Raw genomic sequence first — 12,187 nt, forward strand, 5'->3', positions numbered from 1 at the left:
CATTACACTACCAATTTGTACTTTTCACTTATTATTATTTTTAATTATGTAATCTATTCCACTGTTATCATTGACTCATAAACTGCCTTGATTGGTTTAATAATTTCGTATATGCATATAAATATTATTGTATATTAAAGTAAAGCCTGATGAGGATCTAATCGAAAACAATATTGTTCGCTTATATATGTTGTTCTAAAACATAAATATTGGTACAAAGGGGCACCGAATACATATGCGCCACACAAATCTTATTTGATTTGTGTGAGGGCTGTGATACTGCCCAGGTACCCAAACCGAAGCAGGTGGTTTTCCTAGGAGGCCACACCCGAAGCCTTCGACCTAAAGGTCTGATCAACAAGGCAGTGGAGCATAGTAAGGAGATGCAGTCACATGGTAGCCGATGACCAAAGATAGGTTCATACGCCATTTGTTCCCTCAGGATACTGGAGCCCATGCGCATCACTGTTTAAGAATGAGGGTTTCCAACTCACCTAGGTGGACTTTCCATGTCCACCAACACGGTTAAAGCGCCGGACATTCGCTTTTCGTCCTCTCAATTTCGTAAACAACACCCCCGCCACGAGAAGGCAATGAGTAGGACTTCCCTGGCAGAGGCTATATATGCGTGACTATGTGAGAGCATTTCGAGAAGAAGAACGGACTCTCCCCACTCCCGGCCGTACCAGGGCATTTGGGGGCCCTGACTTGCTAACTAGAAAACCATATTCAGCCGAAGGAAAGATATATTCCACAAGTAGTCGGAAACACAACCCATGAGTATATAAACAATACAAAAATGTCCTTGAATAAACGTTACAAAATAGCTTGCTAAAAGAGCAAACGAACCAATGATATTTAAGGTCTTTCCAGGTGGGAAACGTAAACTGAAGGTAACAGTGCAAACTTTTGGCGCGAAAATGAGAAATTCAAGTTTCCATAATAAAATAACAAAACTAAAAAGTTTACCAAGTGATGTGCGGGAATCTAACATCCCCCAACAATAATAAATACGAATGCAGTTAAAAATCACTAAAAACTTGAAGGGACTAGTTAGCAAGATATAAAATCTTAGTTTGATGTTATTCAGTAGTATGCGACAATGTCAACAGAGACCTTAAGAACCCTGATTTTAATATATTTAAGGTTTTACAATAATCAACATACACCATACTCTGAAACATCAACATGCATACAAACAATTCGAGTAGCAAAATACTATTTTATCTAATGTCATCAGTGAGTTACTATTTCACATCCGAATGATTTGTTGATAATTCTGGTTACCAATATGCCTAAAATGTTTTCCTAGCCGGTTTCTATAACCCAAACTACTTATACATGTCAACTGGAACAAGAGAGAAAAAGCGCGAATTACGAGTGAAGGCTTTACTCTAAGGTCGGTTTATGTACAGAAAATAAAGTGAAGGTTTTTATGGAGTCGCACACGAAATTTCTGATAACGTGCTAAATACAATAGCAGTATAGGTAAATATGTAATTGAAACCATGATACATGATTCGCCATTGTCTGCGAAGCTTCTATTTAACGTTGATTGGATAAAAGTTTCTCAGGCGCTTATGGGCCTCTAAAGATTTTAACGAAGGATGATTTGCGGACTCCTATAACACATCAATTACAGTTTTTCATTGTAAAACATTAAGGAAACTCATCTTGAATCTGTTCTTACTTGTAATCTGTATGACTATGCTTTAATTTGTCCTATACAAACCTATATCGATGAGTGGATAGGCGAAGGGGGATCGTAATGATGGATTGTTGACGAAGAGTCCTAAATTAAAACTTTAAACAAAACTGGCTGATGAGCCCCATAATTCCTTCTGCCAATTCTTTAACTGAAATCTCAGTTCATGATGAAATTTGTCTTCAATACATTGAAGAACACATCAATCTCAACAAACTATTTCAGGCTAAACTCAATAAAATGTATGCTTATTGTAAATGGTCTCCAATGGAGACACTAACAAGTCCAAATTTAGTGCAAAATCTAGATTAAACGAAAGAGACTGTTGTCAAAAAATCCCTTTGATTCATCATTGTGTTTTCTGAGTTGTTGGTTCATTATTTGTCTTGTTATTTTCACTTCCAAATTCTTTCATACACTGCTTTTCACACTCCCATTCCACATCATAACACAAAGTGCACCTACCTTCAGGCTAGATACAAACTTACTAAAGTCTGAACATCATACCATCGACAAAATAAAAATTAATAGATTTTTCTAATAAACGAAGAAAAAAGACTAACTTACTTGCATTACATCGACTGGATTCAATGGTATATTTGTATTGTTAATATTATGCTTTGAATGATGCGTAGCGATTTGATTAACTGATGTTATTTGATCCATTGGTAGAGATCCATAACTGATTGGATTATACAATGACATATTCAAAGAATGAAGATGATTATTAGAGGTTGAATGAATAGATTCACAATATGTGCATATATTGTTTACAGGTAATAATTGTTGTAAATATATCGATGTTGGTTGTTGCATTACCATGATAAAATTATCAGTAGTAGTGTCGTTATAATTTGAATATGTCACTGGTATTGCAAAACATTCATTAGATTTATGATTAGGGGATAATAATGATGATGATGATTTAACGTCATACTCATTCGTGTGGAAAAGATTGGGAAATCCCAACTCGCTAAAATTTGGAAACAAAATATGGGAAAAAAAGGAATAGGAGTTATGTGTGATACATGAAGACTAGTTGATACAATATGTCTATCTGTTATGTATGAATGTATGTAAGTAGTATGTTGGTATGCATGTATTGATCAAGCTAATGGGAGCAATGATTTAGTTAGTAAGATCAATATTTTTCGAACAAGTAGGTCATCACTTAGGACTTAGATAAATCTACTCAGATTTGAGGAACCAGGCAGCGAATTATTAGTTCTCATACAATCACTATAGTTCATAAGATAAGTAAATTGATCTGTATTTATCAGTATCGGGTTGTAAAAGTTGTTGGTTTTTTTTTTTATTAAGATCATGAACCAGTGAATGTTGAACCACCACTGAGAACATGCAAGCACTGGATGCCCGTTTCGTCCTAATGTGGGGTTCCTAAATGGTGCGCATCCATGATCACCCACGTAGGACCAGAGCCCAGGACTTTTTGTCTCATGTGAACACTTGACCTATAGACCACTGAGTCAAAATTCAACTAATTCATGACGCGTGAAACTAGCTCCAAGAGGTGATTCTCGGAGTTCTAGTGAGAAACTGTAACCACTGAAATTCAACCGTGCCGGGTGTGAAGCAATTACTTACTGAAGAGAATGTAAGTTGGTCGTGGCCCTAGAATATCTGACTCCAATGCGATCATGTGATTATCATTATTGAATGATTTCTGTCGAAATATACATCCTGGTTACCCTCGTATATAATTATCGACTTAACTCACGTTAGTGAATAACGGAATTACAATAAGTCAAATACGTAAATGGAGTTTTGAATACGTATATTTCGTACAATCGCTGATCAGAACAGACAATCAGAAAGACGGAGCGAAGGAAACGAAGAGGATAGAGCGAAGCGAAACGGATTGGAGAAGACAGGTGAGCCAACTCCATTTAACCAAGCGTGAATCGATGTTTATAGTCTAACAAAAAAAGTTACAGGTATGTGATGAGTAAGATAAGAAATGCACGCACATACGCTTACATAAAAACAGTCAAGCTTGATGAGTGAATAAGTGACGGGATGAAAATGTGGCTTCAGAAGAATTAAAAGATTGATCTGTCCAAAGGCTAGAATAACCTATGTGAGCTTGATATAGTACCAGCCCCTACATAGGTTTTTAATGGCGGTCTAAAACATTGGTCTGCACATGATTTCAACGAAGTTTCAACAAGCGACTAATATCAAGAGGCAATTCTCACAGTTAAACCATGTCGAATATAAGTCACTTACTCACTCGCTAATAACATTGGGAAATGGTAGGGCGATATCACAAAACAAAGATCAACATGTGAATCAGTGGATGGCAGTTCCATTGGTCTAAAAGATATATGTTTACTGTGAGACCTGAAAAACCTAGAGCTCGATTCCTGACGATTTCGTTCATATGTTACGGTGAGAAGTCCCATACCATGGCAGAACATCTGTCCGGCACTTCCTGGTTTTTAATGGTAATCCACAAAGTACACTACAATATATATATTCATATGTAATCAGTAACCCGTTAAACCTACTTTTGACTCCGTAAATAGTCGGTTATGGGTAATTTTGAGCGCATATTCATCATTTGTAATAATTTGGACGTTGTAACAGAAGACGACGTAAGCGATGGTGATGATGCTACTGTTATTTCTGTCCCTGATCCTGTTGCATTATTATTCAATGCATTCCAATCATCATTGACGCTACAATAATTTCGTCCAGATATAGCAGCTTCGATTGTCAAATTATTTGATGGAATGCACACTGATGATGGTGATAATGATGAAGTAAATGTTACTGTTGTAGCCACCGTTGAAACAACAATCGGCATGGATAAATCTGACGATATATTTTCTAAAACATCTGATTGATGAGATTGATGGATAAAATTTAATGGTTGAGGTAATGATGATGAAGTTGATGGTACTGATTCGCTCTCATTTTTGGAACGATGAGGTAATTTTCGGAGTAGATAACGCCGTAGCCATGATTTACTTGGTAAAACGATATTCTCTGATGAGTTTAAGTAACATGAAGTTAGAGATAGAAAAATGTACATTAGTTATCTAAACAATAGTGCATGTTTGTTATTAGTATAAGATTATTATGGTTGGAGACTCTGTGTGACATGGCTCAGAATCGATCACAATGGCGTAGGTGTATACACTCTTTATCTTCCCTTAAACCTTGAGACTAAAATTGCTTCATATCTCTCTTCCTTCCTATACTATATCCTTATATACAACCTATAATTTATATACTACTACCAACACTAAATTAACTACTATTAATCCGGTGTTGATCTTGTTGTGCTAACGAGGTATGGCAACTTGGACCGATGCATATATGTGCCTGGTCCTACGTTGTAGCTGACTGACTGATTAGTATAAGAAGATCTATGAAGACTTTAAAATTTTATGTTTTAAACCAATGAACACCTGGAAGCACTAGACCGTTAGTTCGTCCTAGTATAGGACTTCTCAGGAAACTCCATTACAAGGGATTGGACCTGAGACTCTTCAATATCGCACACACACAACCTTTAAATCACTGACCCGATATCCTGTGATGTATGTGTTTAACTTCAATTAATTCACAATAATGAATAACCAGGCTGTGAAACCATTGGTAATTATCGCTCTATAAGATTTATATTCCTGTAAACTATTTTACAGGGCTCCTAGGTTATATCCGTCAACGAGTGATTACACTTGGGACACTATTGAAAACTAGGGAGCACTGGACAACTATTTGTCCTAGTGTGGGACTTTAAAGTACTGTGAACCCATGAACCCACTAGAAATTGAAACATATATATCGGGAGCAAAACAGTTGTCGTCAATGACATTGGATAATTGTCGTGTTATATCATGAAATAATTGGTAAGGTTTTTTGTTAATGCTATCATATTCCACACTGTTCAAATAATGAATTAGCAGAGGAATTCATTAAAGCTCTAAAATATCTATGCTAAAAACTGTTTCTTAGGAAATTGTTTTATTGCATGAAGAATAAAGGAGAATAACAAACTGTGTAGCCTACCTTTCGAGACATTGTTACTCATAATTTCCAACGGGTAATTACTAATAGTAAGGTTACATGTTTCCCTTATTTCCGTGATCAAAAGCTCTTATTTGATGTACAAACTGTTGTCATATCTCCTTTTATGCCTATCTTATTGTAATTTAAGTAGGGATTATGTATTCCAATTGTTATTCTAAAGGCCATATTTTGGCATACATTGTAGTTTCTAAGTTACTGTGCTGTGGTCTAATTGTCTATTCATTTAATCACATAGACTTGGGTAAGTGTAATCTTCGGATAGAGAGATTTGTACTATTATCTTCTTTTCCTATAGGTTCTTGACAAAAGAAAGTGTCTGGAACAACTAATCAGTATCAGTAAAGCTGAATTATTCAGTTTAGTTATTATAATATAGTCTCTCCAAAAGTTGTAGTGTATTAACGACATTAAACAGTTATGAATCAAATTCCTTGCATATCTAACACTAGAGCTATTGGACATTTAAAAGTCATCAGAAGTTATACCAACGAGACAAAATCTGACTTACGTGGATTATCTGCATTTGTAGAAAGATTCGAATCCAGATAATGAAATGCATTACTACTGGTACCACTACTAATCCCAACACTGTCTTGTGGAATAGAAAATGGATGACTAGTAAATGCAGATGAACTAATGCAATCTAAAAATAACAACGAATTTGGTTGATGGGCTACTGTAATAATGATCAAATCATTACTGAAAACTATATTTTTGTGAGGAAAGAAATGTACATGTACAAACGCGTATCGATCAATAGATGATACACAATCTACCCAATAAATACGTAAACTGAGTTATTAGAGTTTTATGCTTTCAAATGCCCTGGTATGGTCAAGGGTGGAGTGAGTTCGCTTTCCTTCTCCAAAATGCTTTAATATGACGACATATTTATAGCCTCTGCAATGGAAGTCCGACTAAATGTATTATTGTGATGGGAGCGTTTTTATAGAACTGTGAAGATGAAAGCCGGATGTCTAGTGTTTCAATCGAGTTGATGGATATGAAGGGAAGAGAAGCCGCAACACTTTAATTAGAAACCTATGGAACACATGAGCTCTGTGATCTTGAAGCAACGAAAAGCATATAAGTTGTTCGGGTCCATGTGTTAACACAGAACCACATAATTAACAAATCCTATATCATAGCGTCTTGGAAATTTAATATTGACGGATTTCACATAGTTTAACTACAAAAGTCATTGAATGATTTTACGTTAATGATCACTTAAATTTTTTTCATTGAAACTAATTTGACGGATCACAACGCTATTTCTCGATGTTGAATTTCAGCAAACACAAATTATTGTGAAAGATTGCTCCATGTTGGTGGTATGTATCGTTTGAATTAAGTGGACTAAAATGGAATTGTTAACAGTTTTAACTACACCTTTACTTAAACACGCTGGAAGGTGCTCATGAGCCTCAATATATAAGTTCCTAGAACACATACCAATATAACTTGCTCCACAAGAGCAGTTGAATTGATAGGTACAGAAAGAAGGGGCTAGTCTAGGCAATTTATTTTTCAACCACGGAGTGATCATCGAACATGTGAAAAACATTAATTGTAGTTTACCTGCATAAAAATTTCTTTGGATTGACCTGCGTAACTTTAATTTTAGCCTTTCACTAGGTGCATCGGTTATGAATTGTAAGCGTACATTAATGAGAATTTGGTTAACACAAAACCTGATAGAGGAACAGGAACTGTCCTGCCTAACAAAAAAGACTACATTGACAAAATGAATAACATCTTGAATGATCACCAAAGGTTTCAGAAACTAAATGACCAAAGAGATGTCAATAATAAGGTAGAGAATGAACTGACCAGATCTTCAAAAAAACTCAGAGATCAACAGGTGATTCCACCAAACATGTACGAAACAATTACGCCGATAAGTAACCATTTATCTAGGTTATACGGACAACCGAAGATACACAAACCGGATACCCTATAGAGACCAATTTTGGACATGCATGATTCCCCTTATCGTACTGTAGCAAAGTGGTTAGTTACAATTTTAAAACCATTCCACAAACACCTAGTGAAGCATAGTATTATGGATGTATTCTAGTTCGTCAACAAGATTAAAAATATAAACCCTAAAGGTCAAACGATGATGTTCTTTGACGTAAATTCATTATTCACAAATGTCCCGCCCAGAGAGATTGTAGAGTATATTTGTGAACAACTTGAAGAACAAGAAATAAAGGCTACAATTCCTGTGGAGATCACCAAAGAATTATTACCAAAATGTACTATAGACGTACATTTTAAATTCAATGGCGAAATGTATAGAGAAATAGATGGTGTTGCAATGGGTTCACCCCTAGGTCCCATATTAGCTGACATTTTTCTCTCTAAACTAGAAAACGATACATTGGCACAACAGATTGACAGTTTTTCAATTTACTGGACGATACGTTTATCCTTTGAAACGACCATACTGGCCTGATAGAAACAGTTGAGCGATTCAGTTTTTGTAATATAATAGCTAGAACCAGAGAAATTTCAGTAACAAAATTAAAACTCCAGAATTAGCAGACGATAAGGAATGAATTCAGTTGCAACAATGTAAAAGATGTTTACTTGAATTATTCAATAAACTTAACCATGCGCCAGAATTATCAAGTGGACTCTTCTACCCGGAATTCTACACATATTCACATACAATTCACACACTAGTCAGCAGTAACTTCGTGGAATAATGGCATCTTTAAAGTTCCCAGAAGATTATCACCTTCTCTCTCTAACCTACAAATTACCTCAATGAGAATCCCCTAGTATTACATGCATGTTTAAGGGTGGATCAAAACAATTTGTCATAAAAGATAGAATCTTATGTTTCAACTCAGTACTGATTATTATATATGTCTACCATACTTAATAAAATAATCTAAAGCAGAAGTTTCCGATGTGAATAACATACAAGACAGTATTAAGTTGTATCTAACAGATATATATATATATAACAGAACAGAAGCGTTTAAACTAACCTCCTGTTGGGTTCGCTATAGTTGCGGTATGAACGGGGGTAGCGGTGATAGTATTATTAGTAGTAGTATCTTCAGATTTTTCAGGAAAAAAGAAAGGCATCATAATTCGATAAAATTGCTTACTCATCTACAAAACACAAAAAGAGATATTTAGAAATAGGCATAAAAGATAAGGGAAGCATTATAGTGATTGTGAACCTATGCTGCAAAAATGTTTCGATAAATACGAGGCTCATCGGTTGAGAGTAACGATGTTTTTATCTTACTGTTACTGTTATCATCGTGAATCGATCCGATGATTTTCCTTTGAATAAACCTTAAGGTATTATTCAGTGAAATAAATTCACGCTAGCACACCCGATACAGTTGAAAGTCATTGGTCATGGCTTCTCATTAAAACTCCGAGAATTACTTCTCGAAGCTAGTCACTAGTGAGCACATGATAATTATCAGTATACGGTTGTAGAGATTGTTGGATTTCATTGAAATCATAAACCGATCAATGTTAGACCACCATTAAAAACCCGAAAGCATTGGACGACCGTTTCGTCATAGCATGGGATTCCTCAGCGGTGCGCTTCCACAATCCCGTACTTCAGATTCAAAGACGGAATCCTTTGTCTCGCACGAACGCCTAACCTCCAGACCACTGAGCCGGTATCCAATGGTACTAATGTCTAGTTCTAATGAAAAGCCCTGGTCAGTGAAGTCCAACCGCATCACATGTGAAACAGTTACCTAGAGAACACAATGAAAGATGGTCGCGCAGTACCGTGGATTGATTGAAGTTAGAGATTAGTAAATTTGGTTGCCGATTAAGTGGTCTAGAGGTTGAGCGTTCCAGCGCGAGACAGAAGGATCTGAGTTAGGCTTTGACCATTTGGAGAATGAATGATCTGCAGGTTAATTTCCATCAATCGTTCACCATAATTTATCGTTTATTTTGTGTTCATATCTAGTATATAAGCATATTATTGTTACATAAAAGCATATCTGTGATGTAATGGAACGATGAGTAATATGGAAGTATAACTCGTGAAACTATCATATGAAACATTATTTATATTTTTATTGTATAATTGGTAGACGCTTAAACTATTCTATCTTTATGTCCTCCTTTTTTTAAGCTTTCATTTGATTCACATAAATCGCTGTCACATGGTGTATTGTTCTAAATTAATGATTAATTACTTATTTCTCTATTACTACCGTTATGTACACATTGTAATTAATTAGATGTTTTTAGATCCTCCAAGTGTATTACTGTATGATTCTTGAGTCATCATTGAATTGAGTACAATAATAGAAGCCTGGCTTGTTGACTACTGCTGGGACTGAAGGGAGGGAATAAAGAAAGGAGTTCAACAACGAACTAATCTTCTTCCAAAGAGGGTATTCTGACTGACCACTGGGTTAGAAGGAACTCGATGACTAATAAGCATTGACATTTTAATTGGTGTTCATTGCTTGGATTATGTCAATTAATAGATCACCTGTCTTACTGAGAATATAGATGAGCTATTCGATAACGATCTAGAATGAACGATCACACAACTGTTTTCTTGTCATTACAGACTGATCACATAGGACACAACACAGCTCAAGCAAACAATTTATTTTATTTTCTTCCGACATAACATGTGAGGATCTGTTCAAGCTTGCACATCATATAAGAACAGCAAGATAAAATTATCGAGACAAATACAAGAAATGTAAAAAAGATTAAGTATAAACGATATGACTCAAAAAAAGAATGAATTTTAAAACACTCAATGTCAAGAGGAAATGCATATGGGCTATTGTGACTTATTCTGAAGCTGTGTGTTCTACTCCATGTATGAAACCATTGGTTACAACAATCGCCCAGGACACAACAGAGTTGTCTGAACCCATTAATTCGATTTATTTTCGGCAGTTCATGAATTTATGAACAGCGGTCATGCCTTAGTTTATAATTATTATTTTTATTTATCAGAAAAAAATGAATACCTTATGTCTAGGGAAAAAACTACTTAAAATATAAAAGTACGCAGAAGTTTGTTCTTTTTTCAGCCTACCTGTAATACAATTGGTGCAACACTAATTTCCATCGCTTCTTTCACAGATATTCCACCAACTGGAGCTAAATCAGAACAAGCAATGCGTAGAATCGGACCACCAGCATAACGACCACCAGATACATCAGGAGCTAAAACTTCCTAGTAATAAATTAGACAAAAAAAGAATGATGAAATATCACTGTGCATAGACAGTAAATATAAGATCATTTTATCTAAAATAAATAGATCGAAAGGAAAAAAACCCAGATAGATAAAGGCGGTGAATAGTGGAGTTCGACCATATCGAGTGTGAGGCAACAGCCTACCAATGGCATCAGAAGACGATCGTACAGTATCGATAATTTAAGTTAAATGAGTTAGCCATTGTGAAGCAAGAAACCCTTCCCTAATCTAGAAGGGATAACAGTATGCGAGAATATGTAAGAACATCAGATAATTATTATAGGAGATTGTTGAATCCAAAGTTTCATATCACACAGTAACTTTTGTTCGACAAATAATGAGAGCTGTGAAACATAGTGTTGCATTCTACTGATCAGTAAATAACGTTATTATACAGTGAATGTAATATGGAGACACTTAAACTACGTTAACAACATCGCGACGTAATTGAGAAGGTATTTAAAGTACAAGAAAAACATGATAACGATCAGTATATAGGGTTTTGTGGAGATCGCAGATCTGTCACAGTTTAAATCACGAAGTTATGTTAGCTAGATACCTAGTCATAACCGGGAGGCATTGGATAGCTGTGACCAATGGAACTCGACGATGTGGGAAATGATACATTTATCTACCATAGATAATGGAATATGTTAGAGTAATATCGAAAGTTGTTTAGAATTAGAAGTATACACCACTGGATGGCAGTTCAGCAGTCTAGAGTTCGAGTGTTTGTCTGTGAGACCCAAGGCTTTGAGTACGATACCTTGTGGTGGAGTCCTGAATGCGCACTTCTAAGAAGCTCCATACTGGGACGAAACATCAGTCCAGTACTCCCGGGTTATCATTTAAACCATGGAAACGTGACAATTGCTACTAATCAGTAATAAATCAATAGTAGCCCTTATATATCACGTGTAAAACAATTGAAAAGTAAATTGTCACAAAAATATATAAACACTTACTCGATAAAATGAATTCGGTGCTAAACTACAAACACGTATCCAACCTAATTCTAAACGATGCGAACCAGAATCATCTTGACGATGTGTTTTTGTATAAATAAAACCACGTAGTTCCACATCAGCTAAACCTATTTGTCCATCATTTTCAGTCATACGCCATCTTGCATGCTCAAAACACACCTAATGATTAAAAACAACATTATTGTATGTTTTTTCTTTAAGAAATAATATTACCCT

At 35.5% G+C, this 12,187-nt stretch overlaps 1 protein-coding gene across 1 annotated transcript in view; it reads right to left on the reverse strand.

The window, feature by feature from the left end:
* Smp_160060 (hypothetical protein) overlaps positions 1-12,187 on the reverse strand; it is a 96,805-nt gene that overhangs the window by 8,721 nt on the left and 75,897 nt on the right. The window contains exons 41-46 of the mRNA XM_018798020.1: positions 11,951-12,130; positions 10,821-10,961; positions 8,764-8,890; positions 6,273-6,407; positions 4,234-4,714; positions 2,273-2,678 (exon numbers count right to left, since the gene is read on the reverse strand). Of these exons, the coding sequence (XP_018646756.1) occupies positions 2,273-2,678; positions 4,234-4,714; positions 6,273-6,407; positions 8,764-8,890; positions 10,821-10,961; positions 11,951-12,130 (1,470 nt within the window). The remainder of the gene's footprint in view (positions 1-2,272; positions 2,679-4,233; positions 4,715-6,272; positions 6,408-8,763; positions 8,891-10,820; positions 10,962-11,950; positions 12,131-12,187) is intronic.

The sequence above is a fragment of the Schistosoma mansoni genome, assembly GCF_000237925.1.
Source record: "Schistosoma mansoni, WGS project CABG00000000 data, supercontig 0160, strain Puerto Rico, whole genome shotgun sequence".
Lineage (NCBI taxonomy): Eukaryota > Metazoa > Platyhelminthes > Trematoda > Strigeidida > Schistosomatidae > Schistosoma > Schistosoma mansoni.